The sequence below is a fragment of the Blastomyces dermatitidis genome (assembly GCF_000003525.1).
Source record: "Blastomyces dermatitidis ER-3 genomic scaffold supercont1.6, whole genome shotgun sequence".
Taxonomy (NCBI): domain Eukaryota; kingdom Fungi; phylum Ascomycota; class Eurotiomycetes; order Onygenales; family Ajellomycetaceae; genus Blastomyces; species Blastomyces dermatitidis.
Window position 1 is genome coordinate 1,497,417 of NW_025544779.1, and position 24,540 is coordinate 1,521,956.

The following is a 24,540-nucleotide window of genomic DNA, read 5'->3' on the forward strand; positions in this document are numbered from 1 at the left end:
TTTTTCTTTTATTATTTTGCAAAGTGCCTCTCCTGCGCTAGGACATCATGCATGCGCGATAGCAATTGGTTATCACAAACTATAACAAAACTGAAGCAGCCAGCAGTGGAGAATGCACTTTATATTCAGTCTCCTGTCAAACTTCCAAACACAGATTAGATTGCCTGAGAGCTCTGATCAACATTTGCTTGGAATATAAAGCAAATTCAGGGACTGGTTCATGAGATTCAGTCTGTCCATCCAAAACTAGCAATTTCTGTCACAAAACACAGCAGCCGTAGATATCACACCCAATGCATAGTCTAAATAAAACTATAAGTTAGAAAAACTTGAGGTTGAAGAAGTCTTCGCTTGGCGGTGAAAGAGAAGTATTTAAGTGTCTTAATAATCATCATCATGAGTCAACAAACCCTTGAAGAGTCTGAACCAACTTCATTGTCTTCTTCTTCTGTGCAATTCCTCTCATGTATGTATACCCTGTGTTCCATATCATCTCTTTAAGTGCAGCCTCTCATTTTATCTTAGTTCATTGTCAGTGTTCAGAGATTTTCTTCAGCCCTGAGAAATGCATCGCTCCACAAGCTCAGCTGGACCAGAACATGAAAAGTTCACAGAATGGGCAATATCGCAAGGCATACAAATCAATGGTGTCGCACCGACGCGGTTCCCTGGTCAGGGTGTTGGGATTGCCGCACAAAGGAAGATTCATGTAAACATACAGCAGCCTCTTATTTACTTGTAAATTTTATTCATTGCCTTTTTTTTTCGCGCTCGGCGAAGAAATTAATATCTCAAATTTTACATAATTCCTTTCATTCGGCATCAGAATTTGACTCTGCTAACACATATTCTCTAGGCTGGAGAAGTGGTCGTACGAGTTCCGATCAGCGAGATGCTGACGATAAAGAGTGTGCCCTCGACATTCCGGGAGAAATTCCCGGATAATATTCCTGTTCAAGGATTATATGCGGCATACATCTGTTGCACAGAGGAATTCCAAGACAGATACGCACCCTGGCGAGCGGTGTGGCCTTCGCGACAAGACCTTGGGCAAATTTTACCCACGCTTTGGCCCCAGCTCCTCAAAGGCAGCGCATCAGGTCGCTCTGTTTCTAGTCTGTCCTATCCATTGCTTCCCCCATCCATCTCCGGTTCGTGGAATACAATATCCAAGAGACCCATAAAACATGCATATACAGCAGAACATCAAAACCTCTTACCAGAGCAAGAAAAGCGCCTTGACAAGGCATACCATATTGTCAAGCAGGTCCTCCAGGATGTTGACAAAGATCTTTACACATACTACTGGCTTATTGTGCATACAAGATCTTTCCACTACATCCCGGCCGGCACATCGCCCCCTAAAGACCACAATGATGCCATGGCACTTTGTCCCTTCGGGGATTATTTCAACCACATAGATGAGGGCGGTGTGAGTAAGATACTTGGTCACTAGCGAACGGATAGCTAGGAGATGTCGTGCTGACTTTATTACTAATGGATTGACAGTGTGAAGTTTCTTTTGACAACGATTACTATACATTCAGAACATCCAAGTCTTATGGTACCATCTTTCACTCCATCGCCAGATATGATATCGGACATCTCACTAACGACAATCCAAATGATTAGACAAGGGAGAGGAGATATTCATTTCCTATGGAAATCATTCGTGTGATATTCTTTTGACCGATTGTGAGTTTTATATTGATGCATTCAGGACCAGCTATCAGTCATCAGCTATATAGGAAACCGAAGGCTTACATTACAAAAGATGGTTTTATCCCCGCTGTGAACAAATGGGACGACCTGTTTCTAGATGACATAATTCTAAAGGATTTCTCCTCCAAAAAGATCGAAGCTCTTAGCATTGATAGATACCTTGGGTGAGCTCACCATCTGCTACTATTTCATTTCCCTTCAGTTTTCGCTGCCGTCAATTAATTCTTTGCTAAAACCAACGCGCCACTAAAATACCTCACAAAACAGAAACTACCAAATAACTACCAAAGGCCCCTGCTTTCGCACTGAGGTGGCTGCTTGCATGAAATATATGACTCTCGATGATTGGAATCAGTATATCCTTGGATACCAACCAGCAAGTTTTGACCAGAGGAAGACGAATTCGATCATCGCGGCCTGGATACACGAGTACATTCATGAGGCCGAAGTAGCTATCTCGAAGTTAACAGCGCTACGGCGGAGCAGGAAGTATGGCGGGGAACCTCAATTTGACGTCATCTCTATGAGGTGGAAGCAGATAGTAGAACTGTGCAATGCGGTGCTGAAGACTGTTGATTAATTGGAGAATATTGCCGGGCATTAACAAAACCCCCAGCACTCTAACCGAACGGAGAGAGAACCTCTACTTCCTCTTGGGATATTGGCATATGTCAAAATCAAATATATAAGATATATATATATATGAGAATATGATGATGGAAATGGATAGGAACTCCTATGGCTGTCGAACCAAAATGAGCTCCTAAAAAATATTAGGATAAATAGCAAATATAGGCACTAACATCTAAGCCCGCCCAGCAACCTCTGGCTCCATAACCATGGGGATATCCCCAAATTCCTTTGCGAGCTTAATCTTCTCTCGAGCCAACACCATCTGAACCACCATATAGTTCAATGCGCACTTGATCCCCAATTCCTCCCCTCTCTTCACAATATAACCATTCATATACTTAATCTCCGTCGGATTCCGTAGACGCACATCTTGCAACATAGAGCTAACATTTTTTGCCGTGTTTGCCATAACGCTCACCGCAAGGGTGCGCAGGCGGTCCGGGGCGAACCGTGCCTGTATACCGGGGACACCCTGGAGTTCCGGCAGTGCGCAGATGACAGCAGAGATCTCGAGGAGAAGCAGTCGTTGGACACGGGAGATGTGGTAGTTGTAGAGGAGGTCACCGTTGAAGCAGTCGAAGATGACGGTGAGCGGGTTGATGATGCAGTTTATGACGAGCTTTTCAAGTTGGTGTTGGAGGAAAGTGTCAGAAGGAACTGCGCTGGCTACTAGCTGGGTATTGCGGGTTAACACCCGTATTAGGTACAGAGAGGTAGATGCCCAAACTTCCTCGGGTAGGCTTGATTGTGCTTTGTGGAGTGCCAGGAGGTCATTCCGGTGTTGTAGCTGTTCTTCCTCCTGGAGGTCTTCTGGTTGTTTTTGTATTTCCCCCTCCTGTCGTTGTTGTTCTTCTGATTGCTCGTGAGCGGCAGCTATTCGGCCCATTTCCTGTTTCTTCTTATACTCCAAAATATTATTTTCGGTCCTAGCTCTTGCCAGCGGGTTCGTGTATCCGATGCTGAATAAACAGGTCCCGACTCCCGCATGTTTGATCACAAAATGATCCATTTTAAACAGCCCATGCGATATCACTCCAAAGACATAACTGGGGCGGGTCTCTGGATCGGGAAAAACATGTTCATTCACTTGTTCCTGGACCCCCAAGCCATTGTGTACGAAGACAATGGTAGAATATGGTGTGAGGCGATGTCTAACAGATTCCAACACCCACCGGACCCTTGTGGCCTTGGAGGCGACGATAAGATTGTCAATGATTTCCTCATTCGCTTCCAAGGGATCCCGCTCAGGATATCCGCCAGCTTCCTTCTGTTCCCGAGCTAGTTTTGAATCCTGTGGCACGTAATGCCAAACGCCGTCTCTTTTGACATTTATGTCGAACCCCCATCTATGCTCTGCCAGTCCATTTCGCACCAACGTTATCCGCCGCCTGTTTTTTTCCCACCGTTCTAGTGTCTTTTGGTTGTGTAATAGGAGGGTTACTGGCGGGCGTTTTGTATCGCCAGCCAATGAATGGGCGAGAAATCCTCCAATATTTCCCACCCCTATAATATGTATTCGCGACGGTATTCTTTGTTCCTGAAGCCGGGGTTCAGGTTTGACGTATCCGTCATTCCGCGGTTTGAGGGTGGTATGGAAGAGTCGCAGGGAAACTGACTGCATACGGATGGCATCAGGACATCTTGCGAAGAGTTGGAAAGTCGTGACGCCAACCCGCATTGTGACTGTTGGTACACCTGAATTTATTTGGCTTGCACCCGGCGTGTAATTTTTAGATTGTCAATCGGTCCCGCGATGGGGGGGTCCTTGTCATAGCTTAGGCAGACCACTGCATCCGGAGATATTCGGGCAGGAATTCGAGAGCTGGGTTAGTTGCAATAGATATTGTTGGAGACTAGATCTCAAGGATATTCCGGGAGACTTGTATACCGATTCTGTGGTATGGAAGGCTCCAATTGGACATGCTGTTATGTGCGACGTCGGAGGAAATATATATAATTCTCTCGTTGCACGGCTCAACAAGCTATGATCGCCAGAGATGCGAAGGTCCGATAATGTAATTTGATTCCCGGTTTTTCACAATCAACGCTCTCGTATTTGCAGCAGCTTATGAACTCAGCATATAGATACTCGTCTATAAATTGCTATATATTCGTATTGAAATATTCAGCCAGGGTTGAACTGGCATAGAAATGTTTGCGGCAACCGGAGGTTCGTCAGATCTAAGCGCGAAAGACGCTAAACTCGGCTGTCGGCGCTGACATAATCCGTCATTTTTCGCGCCCAAACTTTTGTTCTTCTTTCAACCGGGAAACATCTCGTCAAGAAGAGCCCCAAATTGACCACAACCCGCCAGGCATGGAGACTACAGACTTGACGCCGCTGCTAGAGCAGCTGGAGGACAACATCGATGACCTTGAGGATGTCCTTGAACCTCTTCTGGGCCAACCACTGTCTGCAACTACCCAAAAAATGCCCGTGTTGGACAAGGCAAAGCTGCATGTTCTGATAACCTACGCTATTGAATCCATGATTTTTTGTATGATATCTCTGTTGTCCTTGCGATGTGCTCGCTCGCATTCTACTTCATGTTCATCCGTGCTGATAATTACCTATAGCCTATTTGCGACTTCAGGGCGTAAATGCGAAGGAGCACCCAGTGTTTAAAGAATTGACCCGAGTTAAACAGTACTTCGAGAAGATCAAAGCCGTAGAGACTGTTCCTGAGCAACGGACTATGGCTGTGGACAAGGAAGCTGCTGGACGATTTATAAAACATGGACTGGTCAGATCCCCTATCTCCTTATACGACCGCTATCTAACACTTTTTTTCATTGATCCTTTTTCGAACCACAGGCTGGAAACGACAAGTATGACCTAGAGCGGGCGGAAAGAGAGGCGAAGGAGAAAGCCATGGCACTACTGAAAGCTGCGAAGCTTGCTCGCCAACAAGCATCTAAATCCCAATCCAAACCCCAGTCCCAGCCCCAAGCCCAAGCCCAATCTCAAGGCACACCCCCCGCGGAACAACAGTCCCAAACAGGAGCTCCTTCTGAGTTGGAGAAGACAGGAGGCGAAAGCGTCCAGAAACTCAAAAAGATCCCGTCCCTAGGCCATCTGCCAAATGCTAAACAAGAAAAAAGAAAGAAAAATTCACAAGGGCGGAAAGATCGCAAAGAAGCCAGAAAGAAGCGGAAGTTAGCTTCCAGGCAAGCTAACAACCCAAGTAATGGTTGATATGCAAGACGGAGATCGTACTGGAAAATCTGTTTACTGAGGTATAAATCGTGGCGTTGGACGCTTTCGATTCTCCAGTTGGGTTCCGCCAGTAAATGTACGCGTGTGCCTAAATGCTGATCGTAACTTGGCGTTGTCTGCTATGGATTAGGAGATGCGCAGGAACTGGAATTTATCACAGCCTCCGAGGGAATGTGTGTCGGATAGATGGCGGTCTGGTTGGTGGACATTCATGTTCTTACTCAACGGAATGTTCTAGCATCACCATCCTCTAATTGTGAGAATGTGTCTTCCAGCATAGCGCGTGGGGAGGATATGGGCTGTATCTGGCTGGGAGCTTGAATGTTGAAGCGCGTCGGACTGTACAGTTAAGAAGCTAGAAATTTAGAAGTTTATACCCTACGAAAAACCTACCCTTTTACTTCTCCCGCATATCTCTTTTCCTCCTCCTCAAACACCACAGAAACACATAGAAGTATATGGTAATTGCAATACCGTAATGTTTCCACATCCTTTGGGTCAAGTTATCCGCCGTTCAACCAATCGGAGTTCGCGTATTCGGCATCGGTCCGACTATTCTCCCCAGCTCCGACGGCTCCTCAAAATTACCCGTATTTTCAAACACAACCAGTCAAACCATTTCAACTCTCATCCAACATCTCTCTATCTATATTCTAATACAGCTTTTAACCCCCTCTTTTCACGCAACAAACCAAACAAACCTCCCCATTCGCATCCCAAAAATGGCTCGTCAACGCCGTGGTGCCGCTCCCGCCCGCAGCGCTCCCTCAAGACCAGCTGCTGCTCCCGCCAGACCCGCGCCCGCCCAACAGCAGCGCTCCGCTACCACAGCTGCTCAACCCCCAGCTACCACCCCTGCTGCTCAACCACCTGTTGCCCAAGCCGCTCCTGTGCAACAGAGCTCTGGGCCAGGCCTGTTCGGCCAGATGGCGTCTACCGCTGCGTAAGTACTGTTCACCTTAAATGGCCCGCTTGTATAAAATGGAAAGGGAGAGAGAGCGAGGAAGGCGGGATACGAGAAAACATAAACTAACAGTTCATTTTACAAAAAAACCAGCGGTGTCGCCGTCGGCTCTTCCATCGGCCATGCCATCGGTGGATTCTTCGGCGGTGGCTCCAGCGCCCCAGCTGAGGCTCAACAAGCACCCCTACCAGCCGCCGCCCAGCAGATGGACAGCGGCCTCTATCAGAGCAACAGCGCCACCAGCGGCTGGGCCGAGAATCCTGCATGCGAGACTGACGTGCGCGCGTTCAGAAAGTGCATGGATGATAACCAGGGAAATATGTCCATCTGCGGCTGGTATTTGGATCAACTGGTATGACTATTTTTCATCCATATATTTTTTCATATGTCCGCCTTTTTTGGGAGATGGGATATGGATGCTAACTATTTGTATAGAAAGCTTGCCAGGAGGCTGCTAAGCCGTATTAGACGAGACGGTTGTTTCTCGTTCGCCAGTTAGGGCTTTTCTATTTTAATATTCAAACGATGGTGGATGCAGTAGAATCGTGATCAACATCATTTTCCTATATAGCGCGTACATACCATCGGTCAGGATTCAGCTGAATCTAATTCGGCTTTTTTTTTTTCCCCCTTTTTTTCACGTTTTGTGTACTTGTACAAATACTCGTGGTGTGTCAAGGACATTGTGGATATGATGCCGTTCAGAAGAGAAGCACAACAAATGGCTACCACATAGAAATATTAATATAATAGAGAACAAAAAACACCAAAAAAAGAGAAAATCTCAATTCCAACAACGCCGATCCCCCTGCTATCGATATGCCGAAGTCGTGATGACAAGACCGGGTTCCATAAGAACTATGTAGAGTGTCTGAAGACATAGTGAAAAGTCAATAACAAACCAGGGCTCCCGAACCACATATCAAACAAGATACACATTGATAATTAAGTATACGACGATAGGAGACTTCCTTAAAGCTTGCTATCGTTAGATCAAAAGATTTCCATATTTACTCGCTTTCTTGATCCCTACGGGGTTCGAAATTTAACTATTTCATAGCACCTGTCAGTATATCAGGGACACGAATTACTCAAAAAGTTTTCTTCATGTTATCCGTAGGGGAAGAAAATGCTTCTATTTTGAAAGAAACGTGGGGGAAACATATATCCATACCTGATTCCCGTTATAAAATTGGCGCGCTTCTCCATCATCACCGTCATAGAGAGTTCTCACATTCGATCTCACATTCCTACCTCCCAGCAGATTAGCTCTATTTGGTGCCTCTGCTGCAGGTGATGACTCAGTTGCCGTCGACTCAGGATTCGCAGCTTGGCTCTGAGATATCCCCAGAATTGATCCTATGGCCCCTGCTACCGCACCAACGGTTCCCGTAACCAGGTTATAGCCAGCATACAGCCCTCGGACGGGAAGTGAAGCTCCCGCAGAGGCATAAGCTTCTGTGTATGTACGCACTGGAACCATTACTAAATTTGCAGTAGGACCTAGACCTAGTTCCTCAAGGGTTTGATCTTCTTCTGCGTCTGATATGGTTCGGCTGGGAAGAGGTGTCAGGATCTGTTTTAAGTTATATGGCGCGTCGCCATCCGAGCGCTGGCTATCCAGCCAGGGGCGAACGTCATTTTGAATGGTCTGAGTGGGTGAGAAACTTGAGCGTACTGAACTGCCGTCAAAGAGACGTATCTGTAGGCGGAATTGATTTGGTTTAGGCTTCGGTGCCGGTCGTTGGTGGGCTGGTTTTGGGGGATCATTTTCATTCTTGGTTAATGACGCAAGAGATGCTCTTATCGACTCCTCTCTCGCTTTTCGAGCTTCGTTATCACGCCTGATCTGTTCTAATATTCGATCTCGTTCTTCTTTCTTTTGCTGTTCTCGTTTCCGCTGTTCTAACTTCCAGTTTTGAGCTTGTGATTGAGACGTGTCTTGAACCCGTTCTGGCTCCTCGGCCGTCTCAACTCGTCGTTTGCCAGCTCTTATGCTTTCCCTCCTTGCCCGTTCAGAAGTTCCCTGCTCCTGCTCCTCTGTAGATTCCGAGTCGTGGTCCGGGGTATGAGTTGAAAGCGGGCGGGAGGATACCGGAGTACTTACCCCAGGGGAACTATTACTGTCCACCTGTGCTGGCGGAGCCATCTGCGAAGTTGGGATAGGGGGATCTTCGAGCGCCTTTTTCAGTCGACGTTTAAATTCCTCCTCAGAGACACCTGATACGATGTATTCCCGAAGTACGCCGTTTCTAAAACCCATCTGTTAGCGCCGTGTTTGCCGGTTCGAAAAGAAGGCTATAAGGGAATGAAAGGCCACCTTATGACGACCAACGTGGGGACTTTGCTTATGGGGCAAAACGAGGCCAAATAACCTGCTTCCACTGAACCCGCTTGTAGTCGCAAAGAGATAGTCTTTGACTTTATTAATGGCGCTACCTAGCAAATAGAGATAATGGTCAGTATATCCAGTCATACATTCCTGCGTCAAGCGTGATGGGTAGAACAGGCTCATACCTCGTCATTAGCCAAATACTCATTCTCCCATTTCGAGCTTTCATCCGTGTCGTCTAAATTAGGCACATTTCGACAAGGCCGCGATATAGATTAGCATTTCATATAAGTCACCACACATTAGCTGCCAACAAAGTTTAGGTAGATGCGGGGGGGGGAATTAAGGCACAAACCTCGAACAAAACATATGACATATTTGGCTTCATTGACAGCAAGGGCTATACCGCCCTGTAGATCTCCTTCGTAAAACATGTTCGGGTATCGATGTGGTGTAGTATAAAGGCATATTGAGTAGACAAGCGCAGAGGAAATAGTTCAAGCTATGTTGGAGCTTTGATGGAATGATGCAAATGGGGTTCGGCTGTGCACGGACCAACCATATCTGTTGGCTTTCCTTGCTTGCTCCGACGACACTCGAGAATCTTTGTATTATTATTTAAATATGTCGTGCAAGGTAACATAGCCAGTCATTCCCTAACGAATTTGTTTTCTTATTTATTTCATTGACCTTCTTATTGTTCATATTACTATTTCATTTTGCATTATATTTTTGGCATTCCTATGAAGTCCTCACTTTCCCCGCTGCAGAAATTTGCGTCTGCATTCTCCCGTAGCCCATTACGAACCACACCGCGGAGGCTGAATGCGGATTCAATAATATGTGCGCGTTGTTGGAGGAAACAACAGGTCCGCTTTGCCCATCAGCCAGCTGACGATCCGACCTGGATATCTGTTGTGGACAACCCCGCAAAGCTCGTGAAAACGGGGAAGAGACATGGCCCAGGATTGATCCTTCTAGGTACGCTTGACGGATCTATCCCCTGCAAAAACCGGCAGGAACTTTTTTTTTCTCCTTTTATAGAAAAGAAGAAGAACATTGCATTGACAATTGTTTACTAGCCATCATACCCATTACCGCGTTTGCCCTCGGAACATGGCAAGTTCAACGCTTGGATTGGAAGACCAAGCTCATTGCCAAATTTGAAGACCGTCTCGTGAAGGCACCCCTACCTCTTCCTCCTGTCGTTAATCCAGATGCCATCGCCGACTTCGATTATCGCCGGGTATATGTTACGGGTCGCCTAAGGCACGACCAAGAAATGCTCATCGGGCCTCGTATGTATGAGGGCAAAGATGGATATCTCGTCATTACACCACTGGAGAGAGGCGATGCCGGGAGCACAGTACTCGTCAACCGAGGCTGGGTCCCAAAGGATCGCAAGGACCAGAAAGATAGGAAGGCAGGTTTACCTGAGGGAGAAGTTACAGTGGAAGGATTACTGCGCGCCCCTTGGAAGAAAAATATGTTTACGCCGGACAATAAGCCGGAAGAGGGAAAGTTTTATTTTCCAGATGTAGTGCAAATGGCGGAGCTTGTTGGCAGCCAACCAATTTGGATTGAAGAGACAATGAGTAAGAATTGCTCCCCCTCCTATTAATTCTTACCCACTGGTGAATCCCATCGCCCAAAAAACTGACCCCGGAATCGGTAGACCCTGAGCTCCTCACAATATACCATAGAGAAGCGAATGGTATTCCTATCGGGCGCCCACCTGAAGTAAATCTCAGGAACAATCACTCCCAGTATATCGCAACATGGTAGGTGGTTTCTGTCGTCCACCCAACCCCGCTTGCCCTGATCTTGTGTCTAATTATTAATTGCCTACCCAGGTACGGTTTGTCGTTGGCTACCGCGATAATGTTCTGGATGGTCGTTAGAAAGAAGCCAAACGAGATAACTCGGCGGGTGCGACATAATAAAGGCTGGTAGCCTCGAGACGCATCAATCTCTCCACTCTTGCTACGGGCGGATTGGTCTTCTGGGTTTTAAAGGCGCTTTTCGGTGGAGTTGAAATTTTTCAGCGCTTTGGAAGACGGATATCCTGCACAAGCTCTTTGGGCAGATGCCTTTGGGCAAGCGCAAATACTGTGGTGTTTTTGCCAATATGCCGTTGCCTGTCTCCCACATTAGCATGTAGGCCTAGGATCCAACTCTGAATACTCATGTTGAAAGTGGGATCTGAAGTCAGGGAAAAAGGAGGAAGGGGAAATTACCTTCTCATGAGTGTCATGACATCCGTCTCATCGATAGTCTTTCTGCCTGCATGTTTCGCATATGTTGAGAGGTCATCACTCGCTTGCTCAAAATACCATTCCGTCGCCTGCTCAATAGCAGCCAAGGTCTCCTTGCTAATTCTCGACTTTCCTCCACCACTCCGGGCAAACCGAGTGGCCAACTTTTTTACGATACCGGATGGTAGCCGTGGTACAGGGATACCGTGTCGTGATAGCTTTTGTTGCTTGCTACCCTTCACCTTTTCTTGAGGTACTGGTTCTGGACTGCTTGAAGGAGGTGCGGGCCTGGAAAGGTCGTCTTGGATTGCAAACTCAACGCCTCCTCCACCAGTAACGCTATCGGACGACGGAAAGTCGGTTTCCACGTCAGGATTGATATCAAGGGCAAAATCCTCATATTCTTGCTCAAGCTGATTTCCGGAAATCCCAGCGGTCGTTGCATCTGGTGTCGGGAAGGAAAAGTCAAGGTTAAAACGTCGCAAATCTTCGGTCTCTCCTCTTTTGTAGATTAGCTTTGAATATATAAAGAATAATTGACGAACCCTTACCCTGCATCAAAGATAGGCCCGGTATCTTGTCCATGATCGTCTCCATCATCTCCATGAACTGTCGTATACTCCAGTTCCTCTTCCTCTAGATCCTCCATTCTGCCGAGGTCACCGAAGCGGTCACTGAATCGATTGCTCCCCATGCTTACTCTGGACAGAGTAGTTCGATCCTGTATACTCCGCTCTCGCCTTGGCATTTCTATTGATCTCCAGGTGAGATCGATATCTTCCTCAATAGCCAACGAGAGTCTAGGAGGCTGGATATCTGGACTCTTATCGTCCTCTACTATCATTTCCGCAAGCGGTAGTGAGAGCCTAGGCCTTGGAAGATCTGGTTCTTCATCAAGATCATCGATCGGTTTGGGTGTGGGTGGCTTCTCCGGCTCTTCTTGTGGTGATGATGAAACTGCTCGCGTGGTGGGGGCCAGTACTAGATTTCAAAACGAATACTTCAATTTAGTAAAAACATCACTTGCTACCTAAACAAGGTATATAGCAGCGTCTGATTACGAACTTTTACCCAGGTTCCTTAGGATATCCATGGGCGTTTCTCGCTGCACCCGTCCACTTTTCCTCCGATCCCGCCCAGGAGTATATGTAGCTGCACGTCTTTGAAGCGCGCGCAGCGCATGAGGAGTCGCGGGGGGAGCATTGGCGCCTGTATATATGCTACCTGGTGTTCGTCTTGCGGAGGCTCGGTTTGCGGAGAGCGGAGGCCGAGCGGCAATTGCCGCCGGAGTTGTAGGGATTATTGTTCCCGCGAGTTGGTGAAGCTAAATGAAGCCAGAGAGGATAGAAATAGAAAAGTTAGTCAATATTCTTTATGCGCAGCTTTTCCATCCCGTAATCATGTTTTCCACGTACGGCATTGAGGGGGCTCTCCTGGTCTGAGTTTCTCTTCCCTGCGCTACGAGGGGTGGTCCTCCGGTAGTTTTGTTTGGAGGGTGGCGACATAATCAATGCTGAATGTTAATTTTCCTTGCGCGCGCAAAACGGCATGCCTAAGCTTGAGAAAGACAACTTATTCGCTGGTAGGAAAACCTTATATTTGCTTAATTGCGACGCGTTGATTCCATTGTTGTGTTCTTGCGGCGAAGGTTGAGTGAGGTAAATAAGGCGATCTGGGTTAGGAGATATTTAGTTAATGACTAAGCACAAGGACAGAGCCAAAAAAAAAAAGCTGAAGCTTCAAAAAAGGAAAAAAAAAAATATTAAGATAAAATAAGAGCATTTCCGCTTTGGCTACGCTTTCTTTTAAGAAATACTATATAAAACCCACAATGGGGTCGCCAGCGCAACCGAAACTTCCAGCTAAAGCGACGAAAAAAAGACGTAGAGAAGATGAGGAAGACGTCCTTCCCACTAAGCAGGCAGCTCCCACAGCACCAGCAACCGCAGCGAATGATGGAGGTAGCAAAAAGAAGAAACGGAAGAAAACGAAGCAGATCGTCGAAGATCCAAAAGATGCAGACAAGAAAGATGGCATAGACGAGTCTATTGGCAAAATGGACGGGCCTCTCCTGGCAGATTTCTTTGCGCAGCAGGCAAAAAGGCACAACAGCGAATTGACCGCGGTTGAATTAGATGATGTCTATGTTCCAGGTAAGAGATTTTTACATGCTTAACTTAACTTTAGGCGATATATTCATTCATGAACATGCAGATCTAATCTATTTGCTTTCGAATTTTGCGCTGACCTTGAAACAGAGCATGCATTCCTAGACACGACGTCTTGGAAATCACCAAGAAAGTTAGAGAATCTCCCTGCATTTCTCAAGGTTTACAGTAGGAAGAAAGGTAGTCCTGATTCGCTGTCAACTGCCCCTGAAGAAAAAGGCAGCCCACATACGATTGTGATTACACTCGCGGGCCTTAGAGCGGCCGATATTACGAGGTTAGTATTCTACTTCATATAGGAACTTGCTCGCTGCAGCTAAGTTTTAATAATGCATTTAAAATATTAACTAATGGATTCGTTCTAGAGCGCTTCGGCAATTCCAAAACAAAGATTGTACTGTCGCTAAGCTATTCGCCAAACATATCAAACTGGCTGAGGCTAAAGAGTTTGTAAAGAAAACGAGGTAAGGTCTTTTGGAAAATTTCCAAGTAATTAATAACCGCTAATTTTGTGCAGAGTTGGTATTGGGATTGGTACTCCTGTTCGATTGAATGATTTGGCTGCCTCTGGTGAGTTTCTCCCTCGGGGTTAGATTTGGCGGGATTCAAACGTGGCTAAAATGTTCTATTCTTAGGCGAATTGAGTCTTACACATCTCAAACGTATTGTCATCGACGGCTCATACGTCGACAAGAAGAAGCGGGGTATCTTCGACATGAAAGATTTACACCTCCCTCTTCTTCAATTTCTCAACCGCGCGGATCTCCGCGACCGGTACTCCTCTAGCGATAACCGAGTGGAAATTCTGGTTTTTTGAACTGATACCCTTTTGTATATCGCTAAGCGTGGAGACGCGGTAGGATTACGGCACTTCTGCCTAAATTCAAACTCGGTTAATACATAATTCTCCCGCATGAGATGTCTTCGCAATTTGAAATCGTCGACCATCCCAATCAGGTTCACGCCACCGCAGCTAGAGGCCGTTCCTCACTTACTATGAGAAGACTAACAGCCAATTCGAGGAAGTAGGAAAGATAACCCGGCCGGTGGTGAAGGTTTCTGTCTAAAATATGCATGATTTGGAATGAGAGGAATGATGTTGAGCGCTGAAACCTAAAAGGATTGTTGGATGGGCAGCAAGAGCTGGAAGAGAATGAAACGACCCGGGGTAATCTCCTGATCTGCCTGATTGAATACCATACTTCACGGTTATTTCCGGAGCTGGCGGCGGTTTTAAGAGCCAATATGGCTGAATGGGTCGGTTGTACTTGCAGCAGTCGTCATAGTTAATTAGAAATTTCACTACCCTAATTTCTCTTAGGACCTCGCGACGATTAAATTAACAACATGTACCACCAGTAGATATCTTGCTATCCAATGGTTCCCACCATGCTGTTTGAGGTCTCAGTCTCGATATATAACTTGCAGGAGAGGGTGGGACTTGTATCGTATGATGGCCTGAAGGCTCAGAAAATTCTACAGCTTTTGGGAGTCTGGACACAAAAACACAAAGCTCTCCAGCAACTACAATTGGCCTTCCATCATTTGCTAGGGCCGGGTGTCAACTTCTCTAGCCAAGTCTACAAACAGTGATAGAACTCGCCGTGAAAGCATGAACTAGACGTGATTCCTTCCAAGGTTCCAAGGTTAGGGCTTCAACGCCACGTGATAGATTTTGGTCGAGTTGGAAGCGGTGAGGAGATCATTTATTCTCACCGCCTAGCCTGGCTGGTTTGGCAGAAATATTTCAGCAAAAATGAATAAATTTGCAACGGATGTACTGTACAGAGTAGTATACCGGGGAGATATCGAAGAAGCTTCGAGCACGAGAAGTGGAAAGATTTAGTGAGTGCACTCCTATAACCCGAATTTCAATGGGCCTTTACATTCGAGATAAATTAGTTGTTTTATTTTCATTCCCCATTAGCTAACTACATTTGCATTTTCGTACTAGGGAGTTTTTCGAGTATCGAGTTCACGCTCGGAAATCTATCAGCCGCAAAAATGGGCGATAAGCGGAAACGGAGCCAGTTACTGGCTGAAGATGATGCGGTCGAAGTTGCGGAAGTGAAACAGAAGAAACCCAAGAAGAGCGACAAGGAGAGGAAAGGAGATAAATCAAAGAAGGAGAGGAAGGAAAAGACAGGAAAGAAGCAGGATGACGAGGAAGTTCAGGACAATGTTGAGGTTAATGGCCTGGGCATGGATGTTGAAATGAAGGATAGTGATGAGGCGACCCCATTGGTAAATGGTACTGCAGGAGAAGAAGCTGAGAATAAGGCGAAGGAGGCGAAGAAGGGGAAAAAGGAGAAGAAGGAAAAGAAGGAGAAGGAGAAGAAGGAAAACAAAGAAAAGAAAGTTAGGGAAGCCGATGAAGTGGTGGAAGAGAGACAAGATAAGAAAAAGGAGAAGAAGGAAAAGAAGGAAAAGAAGGAAAAGAGGAAGGATAAAAAGGACGTAGAAGGCAAGGATAAGTTGTCAAAGGAGGGTGAGGAGAAGGGGGAGGGGGAGCAGGAAGCAGTGCCAGGAAATTTAGAGAATCAGGAGAAGAAAAAGAGCAAAAAGAGCAAGGATAAGAAGGAAAAGAAGCGGAGCAAAGATAAGAAAGATAAAGAGGGCGTTATGCTCCCTGAACACGGGGACATGACCGAAAAACCCGCTGCTGTTGAAACTGATGCTGCTGAGGTGAATAGCGTTGATAAAACTATCGAAGGGACCAATGGACACGATGAAGAGAAGAAAAGCCAAAGATTCATTGTATTCATTGGTAAATGCCCTTTATTTTATCTACACCTCCCTTTTGGCTCTCTAATTCCTCGTCCAATTACGAAATAATACTAACATCGCGGTCTAGGTAACTTGCCGTTCCAAACAACTCTGGAAGCCGTGCAAAAACACTTCGCAAAAATCGACCCCAGCCATGTCCGACTCCCCAGTGAGAAAGGCGGGAAGAAAGGCCGTGGCTTCGCCTTCATCGAATTCGACCATTACGATCGCATGAAGACGTGTTTGAAGCTGTACCACCACTCCTTATTCGATGATGGCAAGAATCCTGCCAGGAAAATCAATGTTGAATTGACGTGAGTGATCCTTTCTTTTCCCTCCCTCTCTAATCACATCTATGTTTGACTTGTTTCCAATCCCCCTTCCAACACGGTGCCAAAACATACTTTAACTTCCACATCCCTATTAGTGCTGGTGGTGGTGGCTCGAAATCCGAAACTCGTAAAGCGCGCATCGTGGAGAAGAATACAAAACTCTCGGAACAACGTGCTCGCGCAGCAAAAGAAGCTCTGAAACAGAAAAATAAAGCCGATGCTGCTAAGCCGGCTGATGATGCAGAGGCAGCGCCAGTGAAGAACGATATGGACGATGTGCATCCCACTCGGAGGAGATGGGTTCCGTGTCCCTGAGAAACAGTGCCTTTTGATTTTCTAATGGCGTTGGGTAAGTAAAAAGGGAATATTAACTAAAAAGAGATGGGAAATGGAGTGGAAGTGGTACATGTATCTGTCTCGTTCATCTATTTTATTTTTTATTTCATGCCCTTTTCCCTACTGTATTGGTATTTATATTGAAATTTTACGTTATTACTATTTTCCAACCCCTCGCTCTTTTCCCGTTTGTATGTTCGTTCTCTAATATTAGCTCCTAGGCCTTGGATAATTAACATCGAAGCAGCTTTGCAGACCAGACGACAGCCACTAGTTGTCTCATTTTGTTTCCAGTCTTTCATGGCCTATCGTACTGTCGTGGGATCATTTGATGATTAGGGAGACGCAGCCCCATTCAGTTCTGTAAGCGCCATGCTCAACTGACTATAGCATTTCTGACTCCAGAACCTTATAGGCGCCCGCCTTTCCCCCCGAAACCAATATATTTTTCCTTTCCAACAAATAGGCGGGGTGTGCCTGTGCCGCAATTCTATAGTTACTAATCCGTAGGAGCAGTTAGCAGGATGGTAAGCACCCTTCAAATAAGTAGAACATGCATATCCTTAGGTCCAGCCTAGTGGAAACATGAAGACAAAAGTTTCTCTTGATCGAACCGATACTACTGTGTTCATTGGAAGAATCACAAGCAAGCAACACTTCGAAACGCTGCTATCTTACATCTTACTTATTTTAGGCCACTAGGGCAACAGAGCTCAATCACCACCAGTGGGCACTGATGGTAGGTAGAGAGACTGAACCAACCTGGGACCCCTAGCAACTTATTCATGCACCACGCTAATCTATAAGTCATGAAACACGCTATACGGAGTACATACACCGCCATGCCTCCGGCGACATAGCGGCGCACGGGGGCTGGTCTGGCTTCGTATGATGGTGATGAGGTTGGTGTAGCTGTCGAATAGTGACCTCTATCTGCTGTACATACCCCGATCCGTACCTTGACAAGCACCCATACACCAACAATCTACACAATATTTCGGCCAAAGGGGGGATTGGAGAGGGCCCTCTGAGCTCCTATACATGTGACTTCTTTAGGAGAAGATCCCAGACGCCAGGACGTACATGTACTCTACATGCTCTATGCATCTTTCCTAACTACATCCAAGTCCTCAAAGAATATCAAATATCGCTCCATGTACATGTACAAGCTTCAGTCGCAAATCCCCCCAGCAGCTATGATCATGGCCATTTTTGTCATAAGAGTCCAACGGAACAACCAGCTCGAGTGGTACCATTTAAAGCGTTCTCACCCTGGATATTTTACCATAGTAACCCTCCATATCCCTGAACACCTATCTGTGGCAGTATTCAGATAATATCCGTACGTTCTCAGTCGTCCCAAGTCCGCCATTCCTATTGAATAGCACACGTATACCCCTCAGAATCGGACTGGAGCATTCTACCAACTGCTTTGAGTGCACAGTTACACCGCATCTCATGATCAAGGGGAACTACAAATGGCATGGTATGGTTGGTGCAAAGCTTAGTGCGGGAAACAATCTACACGCACATTGATTTAGGGAATAGGGGGGACGATGCTAAGATGCGACGACGTGTCCTGTTTGGCGTGTAAGGTGCATTGCTAGGTGGGGGAATGGCATTTGGGGGTTTTCCTGCTTGGGTGGGGTGGGGGTGGATATAGCAGGTATCAATGTGTGGTTGCATGGAGAGCACGATAATTTTGTACTTCCAGTTCCTTTCTTTAGGGGGCCAGAGGGCAGAAGGCGACGGGGAGGGAAACGGTGTACGGGTAGCGTAAAGTATACAGAGAGGGAAGAGAGAACAGGGAAAAAGGTTTTTCAAAACACATTATCACCATGTTTAGTGGGAAAATATGATGACAAGAAGAGTTGCAAGACAAAAAAAGGGGGAAGGAGATGAGTTAAGAAGAGCAGGGGGATGAAACGAACGGGGCAATGTTGTAGCTTGGCCATCACTGCTTTCCCTCCCCCATGCGCCGTTACCAAAGCGCGTCGTAATTCGTTTACAAATTATCTAGAGGAATATGAGCAGAGCCAAGTGACGGATCATGAACAAGATTTTGCGGAGGAAGTTATATTAGGTGAAAGCGATAAGTGGCAGCGGAGATGTTGGCGCGGGTGACAACCACGACGGGCGGAAAAGGAGAAAGAAATAAAAAACAATGTGCCGTCGAAAATAGAAAGATGACAAAACTAATCAATCCAAATCCACCTTCCAAGCGGCAGGTAAAAGAAAGAAGGGGGAGGGGGGAGGGGGGAGGGGGGAGGGGGGAGGGGGGGAAATAGATAAAGCGTTAAAATGACGACAGACCTAAGCAAAACAAGAGAAAGAAAGGAAACGAAGTGGGAAATTAGAACGCCAGAGCAAGTAATCTGCGGGTGGAGGGCAAACTTCATCAGATCGTAACAATTCGATTTTTTAACAGCTAAGGGTAAATCAAACTGGAGGGAAAAGGAAACCAAAGAGGGGACGGCAAAAGGAGCTGGTCAATTAGTGATTGCAAGATGATGAGGGTTTACTGCCGCTCTTGAATTAGGTCGTTCCCCCTCTATTGAAAATTCTTCGAGTAGGTCGTGGTTCTTCCCGGATAGTTCAGAGGAAAACCCAGTTCATTAAGTTAATTTCGTATAACTCAGAAAAAAAAAATAGGCTACGAAGAAATGTTCGCCGAGTTTCCGGGGATTTCGCTTTCAGTTGAGAAGAAAAGCAAAATAGCTGAAAATGAAGAAAAGTAACATGCTCAGGGGATATCATAGTGTCATCTCTATCGTTCTTCTTTTTGAATCTCAGGCAGTCAGATGGGTTCTGCCGGCACACGAGAGATTTAGAGGAGATTGCATTTGGATTTTTTAGGTTTCGCAACAGGACGTGGATTCAGCACGGCACTAGAAACAGTTAGTCTCCTACGGGTTTCCTAGAAGTTGACGGCGGTGGTTATGGGCATGGCATACCGAATAGCTTCATCGAAGACACTCTTCAGATTTCGCTGCGTGAGGGCTGAACATTCGAGGTATTTTTGTGCTTTGATCTCTTTGGCAACTGCGAGGGCTTGTTCATAAGACACTGGTTCCATCTTCTTCGCACGAAGACTTTCAGCAGTAGCCTTGTCCTCTCGCAGATCCAGTTTGGTCCCTACTAGAATTATGGGGACATTGGGCGCGTGATGTTCGATCTCCGGGTGCCACTACACAAAAAATTAATATAAAATGCGTGTAAAAAAGGGCGCGTGAAACCTCAAATGTGTCTAGGGCGTATGTTGTCAGCGTACCTTCGCTTTGACGTTATCGAAAGACGGCGGGCTGACGATAGAAAAGCATATAAGAAAAACATCGGTCTGTGGATATGACAAAGGACGTAGTCTGTCGTAATCTTCCTGTCCAGCAGTATCCCAAAGACCAAGACTGATTGGCTTCCCATCAACCATTACACTGGCGGAGTAGTTGTCGAACCTATGTCCTGTCAGAAAGATCGAAACACCATGGAGGATGTTTTATATAAAACATACACAGTAGGAATATACTCTCCGGGGAAGGCATTTGTGGTGTAGGAAATAAGGAGACATGTCTTAAAGTTTTATGTTAGCAAAATCAGATATAATCGCCACATTAAAGCTGAAGAGGAAAAATGCTTACCTTGCCAACAGCACCGTCGCCAGTAACAACACACTGGGAGAGGAATGAGAATGCTGGTCAGTAGGTAAATTGGAAACTCAAACATAAATCGAAATCTGGTATTTGGGACGGAAATCTTAAAAGTTACCACCAACCTTCAGTGACTGAGTAGCTGGTCCAGAGGCCATTTTTCCAGAGAATGGAAGTCAATGTAAAAAAAGAGTTAAGTAACAAGGATTGAGAGACCGAAAGCGAATTCCAAATATAAAGCCTAAAGATCAAGTCAAAGGCGGTCTAGCTGGTCAAAGTCCTGCGCCAACGGTGTTAAAGTCTTGACAAAGATGAATGAAGCCCACTGTCCAACAGGATTCAATCCAAAGAAACACACAAGGGCTCTCTAATGGCTTTTTTATTTATTTCTTCGACGAGATATAATGGCGCAGCTTCAAATATCCTATAACCTTTTATATAAAGGAGATTAAAGCTTTTATCGGGTATATGGACTGGGATCGTGGTTGGGGACGTCGGGAGGTGTAGATTGCGGCGGAGCGATAAACAGCAGCGACCACACGGTAAAACCAATTGGCGAGGGATCAGAGCTGATTAGCTAGGAGGATGGAAGCTCCTTTAGTGACGACGATGAAAATGGAATCTGGAGAGGCAACGATATGGTACGAGGCTGGTGGTGAGGGTGTTGGGGGTAGGGTAACCTTCACACCAAGCAGAAGAGCCAGGGAGATTACAAGACACAGCACCGCTCAAGCAGACAATCGATAGAGCAGATAAGAAGAGGACGACTGCAGGCAGGCAGGAGTGGGGGAATGAGACAGCAAGATGATGAGATGGTGAGCAGAGGAGGACAGGAGAGGAGGAGAGAGGTGAGGTGAGGTGAGGTGAGGAGGAGGTTGAGACGAGTTGGAGACCGGACGGGGGACGGTGAGTTGCTTGGGGGTTGACGCCGGCTTGGCCCAAGGAGAGGCTTGGCCCAGGTCTCATACGGGTCGCATCAACCCGCAGCATCAACATATTTATTATTTACATCCCATCGTATAGCCTTTTTTATTTCAGGACTTACTCCAAATCTGGCCATGGTTGGTTTCCCAGAGTCAGATCCTCCTAGATGGCTTTGGTGCTGTGGCAGCTAACTGGTATTTGGTATTTGGTATGTGTTATGCTTAATCTAAATTTTGCATCTTTATATCCAATCCCTCGTCGAGGTTGAACCGGGACTGACCGACAAAGTACCCTGGTAAGCGCCGTGGTATGCTAGCTCCATCGATGCTCCCTGGCATGCTTGGTTGGCCTGGAACCACCCCCAGGATATATAGTTGGACCCTATCGCCCTTCCAACATATAAATCTCTATTTTTATGGAGGCGTGTATATATATATATATATATATGTGCGACTCGAACTCCTCGATGTTCCGTGCAGCTAGTCTGTGCCGCCGCCTCCATGTGGCCCATCCCGGGTTGTCTCTTTAGCTGACTAGCTACATCCAACCATGGACAAGGGTGATTGTATCCCGATCACTAGACGTGGAGATAGCAAGCGACAGGTTTCGTTGCTGCTCTAGATATATTATTTAAAATGGCTACTTTCTTCGAAAGTTTGTTGGATGGAACCACCCGAAATGACCTCGCAATGATTGGGATGTCCAATCCCATTTCTCCTCCCACACATGTTAGAGCGCACTCTACACTGCTGTTGCTCTGTTGCTGTTGCGAGGATGGCGCTGCTGCTGCTGCCGCTGCTCAACCCATGTCCTGTCGTGCAACTGTTGGATATTTTAGCCTCTGGAAACAAATTATAGAAAAGCATACATGTAGCTTCGCCCGCTACAGAGCAAGGGCACAGCGAGCCTTATCAGCTCCCCGCATTATTATGTATAGAAAATTTTATAACTCACTAGTTAGTACGGAGTACAGCTTTGCTAATAACTTATATAACTTGTAGAAAATTCTCACCAAATGTAAGTACAAAACCCGAAATGTGATTTTACAGTTTATCGGAAGAGTATCGGAAAATTTCTGCTTCCCAAAACTGTAATAATAATGGTCGGACGTGTCTCAGTCAGATTCATCCTTCTGCCCACTGCTCATGTTCAATCCAATTTTGTAAATGTGTATGCGCAAGAGGGTGTCCATTTGTTACATAGCTCAATTAAAACCATAACGGTCATCCCGCATATATAAATATGTACATTGTCTCAATGATAAAAACAATAAGAAACTTCTCCCCTCCCCCGCCAAAACATGGCGCCGGAAAAAAAAAAAGAAAAAAAACCTTACAACTTCTCCTCCCTCCTAAACCCGGCAATTTGGCGCCCGGCCTTGATTGTAGGCGGCTCCCTCAATAGCGGGCCCGCAGCCTCAGTGAGGGCCTTCAGGTGGCCGGACTTGCTATGCAGCTTCAGAGACTCGGCATCCTTGTATCTATGAAGTTTAAATTTTTTGGTGTTGTTCGAGAACGTTAGAAATCAGGGTCTGATCCAGTAGCATTCTTTTTTCTCTTCGGAACGATTGTTTGTGCTTTGGAGCAATGAAATCAAGGGCAAGTGTTGCATGAGCAGGGAACGGCGGGGTAGCAATAGCGCATGTTTATATATATGATAATAGGATAGAGGACATGCATTATTGCATAGTTATTTCCCACTTGTTGAATGGAAATGGATATGAGAGAAAAGAACATACCTTTCCACAGCAATTAGTTCGTCTCCTCCCTCTGGTTGCACAACATACCAAGCTAAAGTGCCAGGTTCAGTGTGCTGAATATTTTTGCCTGTTTCAACTAGGTGAGCGGCGAGCTGTAAGTCGGGATGGTATTAGCATTTCTTTTCTCTAGCATTGCCTCTTTGCATTTGTATTTAATTTCTTTTATCTTGGTCATTTGCAATGTGATAATGGGATTACTCACCTCATCAATCTTGCCCGGCAATGGCTTCATGATGGCGATGAGTTGGATTTCTTGGGATATCATGGTTATCGGAGGGGTAGTTACAGATAGAGGGAGATCTGTTCAGGAAGTAGCAGTGAAGATTAAATAACTATTTGATACCCTGAGAAAAATGTAGTTTTGCGGATTTAGAAGAATTTCTGTTATCCTTTTTATCGCCAGCGTAATCGATGTTATTTATATAATTATCTGACTGACAGCTTGCGCTCTAAGCTGTACGCTGTTTTCCCAGTGGCATCATTTTTACGTCGAAACTACCGCGGCATGTGTTCCGCCCCTTTACCGGATGCCGTGTTCCACTGCACTGCCTAATATAATAAGAATACCTAGGCAGTATCCAACTTAACCACTCGCGATCGCTCAGCAACGACGGCCTTCACTGTTCAGTTGAATGGACGAGTTCAAGCATTTGAACCCTCGCTGAAGGCTCTCCCAGTCCAAGATTCGAGCCACACTCAACTGAGATATTTTGACCCTCGTTCAACTGCATTGCCCACCGAAGCAGAGCTATTATTGAAGGATCCCTGACCCAGGCTAAAAGTTTGTCTCTGGCGGCGATATTAACTATAACAGCGCGGCTTGGACAGAATAATGTCCTTGCTGCTGGTGTCTCTGAACTTCCACCTTGCGACTATTCATTTTTGCAAGTCTTTTTTGTTTTTTCTCTTTTCATCAGAGAAATCCTTTATTTAGAGGCTGTTAGGTTAGGGCTGATCGAACAAAACAACAACTAACAGGAGGATAAGTATCCCTTAAACATCTGATATTCTGCCTGATTGCGCTAATTGAAGATGGAAACGCCATATCTTTCTACAGTATGCATGCTCTCCAGCAGGCGCAATGGTTAGCTGAGACAACACATGTATTGTCCCCGCCCACCAAGCTTCAAACCAAAGAATCTGATCCCTTTATCCTGATTGCTATTGGGTTCCCTGGCTAGTCAGTCAGGCGGTAAGGGGCATCGTCCCTTGGAGCGATGTCACCTTCATGGTAGCGTTTCTTGTCTATCTGTGAATTGAGTTCAGGTGAGTGATGCAATACTACGAAAAAGCAGGATGCAATATACAGTACAGAACGCTGTCTTATCCCGCTTCCCTCTTTTGCTCTGTTGCTGACCCATCATCCAGCTAGCTGTATTGTTGCTGTTGCTGCCAACAAGTGCTTATGTGTCTAGACGTTCTTGCTCGCCCCCTCCCCCCTCCTGCAAGCTCCCGGAGCCTTCGTTAGATATGGCTCCTAGTGGAATG

The 24,540-nt window shown here is 46.1% G+C and overlaps 10 protein-coding genes across 11 annotated transcripts; 5 read left to right on the forward strand and 5 right to left on the reverse strand.

Moving 5' to 3' along the window:
* Positions 1-419: 419 nt before the first annotated feature.
* On the forward strand, positions 420-4,076 carry BDCG_05945. Of its 2 annotated transcripts, none has more exons than XM_045421660.1 (6): positions 420-709; positions 857-1,432; positions 1,510-1,564; positions 1,633-1,695; positions 1,775-1,886; positions 1,990-4,076. In XM_045421660.1, exons 1-6 carry the CDS (start codon positions 566-568, stop codon positions 2,300-2,302), a joined length of 1,263 nt encoding a protein of 420 aa, XP_045277487.1. In that variant the 5' UTR covers positions 420-565; the 3' UTR covers positions 2,303-4,076. The 2 variants fall into 2 exon arrangements, with proteins under 2 accessions (XP_045277487.1, XP_045281476.1); XM_045421661.1 differs by having other exon boundaries at positions 420-738; positions 1,990-2,632.
* On the reverse strand, positions 1,656-4,722 carry BDCG_05946 (2-dehydropantoate 2-reductase). The gene has a single exon (XM_045421662.1). It carries the CDS (start codon positions 4,031-4,033, stop codon positions 2,528-2,530), a length of 1,506 nt encoding a protein of 501 aa, XP_045277488.1. The 5' UTR covers positions 4,034-4,722; the 3' UTR covers positions 1,656-2,527.
* BDCG_05947 (exosome-associated family protein) lies at positions 4,632-6,001 on the forward strand. The gene is made up of 3 exons (XM_045421663.1): positions 4,632-4,853; positions 4,933-5,099; positions 5,171-6,001. The coding sequence occupies exons 1-3, from the start codon at positions 4,673-4,675 to the stop codon at positions 5,549-5,551; spliced, it is 729 nt and encodes a 242-aa protein (XP_045277489.1). The 5' UTR covers positions 4,632-4,672; the 3' UTR covers positions 5,552-6,001.
* A 79-nt stretch (positions 6,002-6,080) lies between these two features.
* On the forward strand, positions 6,081-9,360 carry BDCG_05948 (CHCH domain-containing protein). Its single transcript, XM_045421664.1, has 4 exons — positions 6,081-6,515; positions 6,630-6,888; positions 6,972-8,994; positions 9,065-9,360. The coding sequence occupies exons 1-3, from the start codon at positions 6,295-6,297 to the stop codon at positions 7,002-7,004; spliced, it is 513 nt and encodes a 170-aa protein (XP_045277490.1). The 5' UTR covers positions 6,081-6,294; the 3' UTR covers positions 7,005-8,994; positions 9,065-9,360.
* On the reverse strand, positions 7,080-9,381 carry BDCG_05949 (UBX domain-containing protein). The gene is made up of 5 exons (XM_045421665.1): positions 9,224-9,381; positions 9,054-9,106; positions 8,857-8,975; positions 7,711-8,788; positions 7,080-7,585 (listed from the first exon to the last, which is right to left on the reverse strand). Exons 1-5 carry the CDS (start codon positions 9,300-9,302, stop codon positions 7,547-7,549), a joined length of 1,368 nt encoding a protein of 455 aa, XP_045277491.1. The 5' UTR covers positions 9,303-9,381; the 3' UTR covers positions 7,080-7,546.
* A 35-nt stretch (positions 9,382-9,416) lies between these two features.
* On the forward strand, positions 9,417-12,775 carry BDCG_05950 (COX1 assembly protein). The gene is made up of 4 exons (XM_045421666.1): positions 9,417-9,849; positions 9,951-10,463; positions 10,544-10,649; positions 10,722-12,775. Exons 1-4 carry the CDS (start codon positions 9,612-9,614, stop codon positions 10,819-10,821), a joined length of 957 nt encoding a protein of 318 aa, XP_045277492.1. The 5' UTR covers positions 9,417-9,611; the 3' UTR covers positions 10,822-12,775.
* BDCG_05951 (uncharacterized protein) lies at positions 10,264-12,777 on the reverse strand. Its single transcript, XM_045421667.1, has 5 exons — positions 12,539-12,777; positions 12,189-12,447; positions 11,675-12,104; positions 11,106-11,624; positions 10,264-11,006 (listed from the first exon to the last, which is right to left on the reverse strand). Exons 1-5 carry the CDS (start codon positions 12,626-12,628, stop codon positions 10,910-10,912), a joined length of 1,395 nt encoding a protein of 464 aa, XP_045277493.1. The 5' UTR covers positions 12,629-12,777; the 3' UTR covers positions 10,264-10,909.
* A 177-nt stretch (positions 12,778-12,954) lies between these two features.
* BDCG_17224 (uncharacterized protein) lies at positions 12,955-16,704 on the forward strand (the record flags this gene model as incomplete). Its single annotated transcript, XM_045426368.1, has 9 exons — positions 12,955-13,276; positions 13,382-13,568; positions 13,657-13,755; positions 13,809-13,861; positions 13,927-13,995; positions 14,412-14,555; positions 15,246-16,058; positions 16,146-16,371; positions 16,485-16,704. 9 exons carry the CDS (start codon positions 12,955-12,957, stop codon positions 16,702-16,704), a joined length of 2,133 nt encoding a protein of 710 aa, XP_045281477.1.
* Positions 16,705-17,399: 695 nt separating this feature from the next.
* Positions 17,400-21,728, reverse strand: BDCG_05954 (rho-like protein rac1A). The gene is made up of 6 exons (XM_045421668.1): positions 20,495-21,728; positions 20,361-20,393; positions 20,234-20,292; positions 19,997-20,177; positions 19,680-19,912; positions 17,400-19,613 (listed from the first exon to the last, which is right to left on the reverse strand). Exons 1-6 carry the CDS (start codon positions 20,525-20,527, stop codon positions 19,553-19,555), a joined length of 600 nt encoding a protein of 199 aa, XP_045277494.1. The 5' UTR covers positions 20,528-21,728; the 3' UTR covers positions 17,400-19,552.
* A 5-nt stretch (positions 21,729-21,733) lies between these two features.
* On the reverse strand, positions 21,734-23,873 carry BDCG_05956 (uncharacterized protein). Its single transcript, XM_045421669.1, has 3 exons — positions 23,255-23,873; positions 23,032-23,144; positions 21,734-22,773 (listed from the first exon to the last, which is right to left on the reverse strand). Exons 1-3 carry the CDS (start codon positions 23,315-23,317, stop codon positions 22,626-22,628), a joined length of 324 nt encoding a protein of 107 aa, XP_045277495.1. The 5' UTR covers positions 23,318-23,873; the 3' UTR covers positions 21,734-22,625.
* Between the last annotated feature and the right edge of the window lie 667 nt (positions 23,874-24,540).

What these genes read in the sequence shown, in the direction of transcription:
- BDCG_05948 (XM_045421664.1), top strand. Translation starts at nt 6,295, where the DNA reads ATGGCTCGTCAACGCCGTGGTGCCGCTCCCGCCCGCAGCGCTCCCTCA. An exon ending in CAGATGGCGTCTACCGCTGC is followed by an intron (nt 6,516 to 6,629) that starts GTAAGTACTGTT and finishes CAAAAAAACCAG; the next exon opens with CGGTGTCGCCGTCGGCTCTT. An exon ending in GCTGGTATTTGGATCAACTG is followed by an intron (nt 6,889 to 6,971) that starts GTATGACTATTT and finishes CTATTTGTATAG; the next exon opens with AAAGCTTGCCAGGAGGCTGC.
- BDCG_05947 (XM_045421663.1), top strand. Translation starts at nt 4,673, where the DNA reads ATGGAGACTACAGACTTGACGCCGCTGCTAGAGCAGCTGGAGGACAAC. An exon ending in TATTGAATCCATGATTTTTT is followed by an intron (nt 4,854 to 4,932) that starts GTATGATATCTC and finishes AATTACCTATAG; the next exon opens with CCTATTTGCGACTTCAGGGC. An exon ending in GATTTATAAAACATGGACTG is followed by an intron (nt 5,100 to 5,170) that starts GTCAGATCCCCT and finishes TTCGAACCACAG; the next exon opens with GCTGGAAACGACAAGTATGA.
- BDCG_05956 (XM_045421669.1), bottom strand. Translation starts at nt 23,317, where the DNA reads ATGATATCCCAAGAAATCCAACTCATCGCCATCATGAAGCCATTGCCG. An exon ending in TGCCGGGCAAGATTGATGAG is followed by an intron (nt 23,145 to 23,254) that starts GTGAGTAATCCC and finishes CCCGACTTACAG; the next exon opens with CTCGCCGCTCACCTAGTTGA. An exon ending in GAACTAATTGCTGTGGAAAG is followed by an intron (nt 22,774 to 23,031) that starts GTATGTTCTTTT and finishes TAAACTTCATAG; the next exon opens with ATACAAGGATGCCGAGTCTC.
- BDCG_05950 (XM_045421666.1), top strand. Translation starts at nt 9,612, where the DNA reads ATGAAGTCCTCACTTTCCCCGCTGCAGAAATTTGCGTCTGCATTCTCC. An exon ending in CCCAGGATTGATCCTTCTAG is followed by an intron (nt 9,850 to 9,950) that starts GTACGCTTGACG and finishes ATTGTTTACTAG; the next exon opens with CCATCATACCCATTACCGCG. An exon ending in TCCCAGTATATCGCAACATG is followed by an intron (nt 10,650 to 10,721) that starts GTAGGTGGTTTC and finishes TTGCCTACCCAG; the next exon opens with GTACGGTTTGTCGTTGGCTA.
- BDCG_05949 (XM_045421665.1), bottom strand. Translation starts at nt 9,302, where the DNA reads ATGTTTTACGAAGGAGATCTACAGGGCGGTATAGCCCTTGCTGTCAAT. An exon ending in AGTATTTGGCTAATGACGAG is followed by an intron (nt 8,976 to 9,053) that starts GTATGAGCCTGT and finishes TCTATTTGCTAG; the next exon opens with GTAGCGCCATTAATAAAGTC. An exon ending in AATTTTATAACGGGAATCAG is followed by an intron (nt 7,586 to 7,710) that starts GTATGGATATAT and finishes GCTATGAAATAG; the next exon opens with TTAAATTTCGAACCCCGTAG.
- BDCG_05946 (XM_045421662.1), bottom strand. Translation starts at nt 4,033, where the DNA reads ATGCGGGTTGGCGTCACGACTTTCCAACTCTTCGCAAGATGTCCTGAT.
- BDCG_05951 (XM_045421667.1), bottom strand. Translation starts at nt 12,628, where the DNA reads ATGTCGCCACCCTCCAAACAAAACTACCGGAGGACCACCCCTCGTAGC. An exon ending in CCTAAGGAACCTGGGTAAAA is followed by an intron (nt 12,105 to 12,188) that starts GTTCGTAATCAG and finishes TTTGAAATCTAG; the next exon opens with TACTGGCCCCCACCACGCGA. An exon ending in GGGCCTATCTTTGATGCAGG is followed by an intron (nt 11,625 to 11,674) that starts GTAAGGGTTCGT and finishes AATCTACAAAAG; the next exon opens with AGGAGAGACCGAAGATTTGC.
- BDCG_05945 (XM_045421660.1), top strand. Translation starts at nt 566, where the DNA reads ATGCATCGCTCCACAAGCTCAGCTGGACCAGAACATGAAAAGTTCACA. An exon ending in CCGCACAAAGGAAGATTCAT is followed by an intron (nt 710 to 856) that starts GTAAACATACAG and finishes CATATTCTCTAG; the next exon opens with GCTGGAGAAGTGGTCGTACG. An exon ending in AGCATTGATAGATACCTTGG is followed by an intron (nt 1,887 to 1,989) that starts GTGAGCTCACCA and finishes CTCACAAAACAG; the next exon opens with AAACTACCAAATAACTACCA.
- BDCG_05954 (XM_045421668.1), bottom strand. Translation starts at nt 20,527, where the DNA reads ATGGCCTCTGGACCAGCTACTCAGTCACTGAAG. An exon ending in GGAGAGTATATTCCTACTGT is followed by an intron (nt 20,178 to 20,233) that starts GTATGTTTTATA and finishes GACAGGACATAG; the next exon opens with GTTCGACAACTACTCCGCCA. An exon ending in GTCTTCGATGAAGCTATTCG is followed by an intron (nt 19,614 to 19,679) that starts GTATGCCATGCC and finishes AACTGTTTCTAG; the next exon opens with TGCCGTGCTGAATCCACGTC.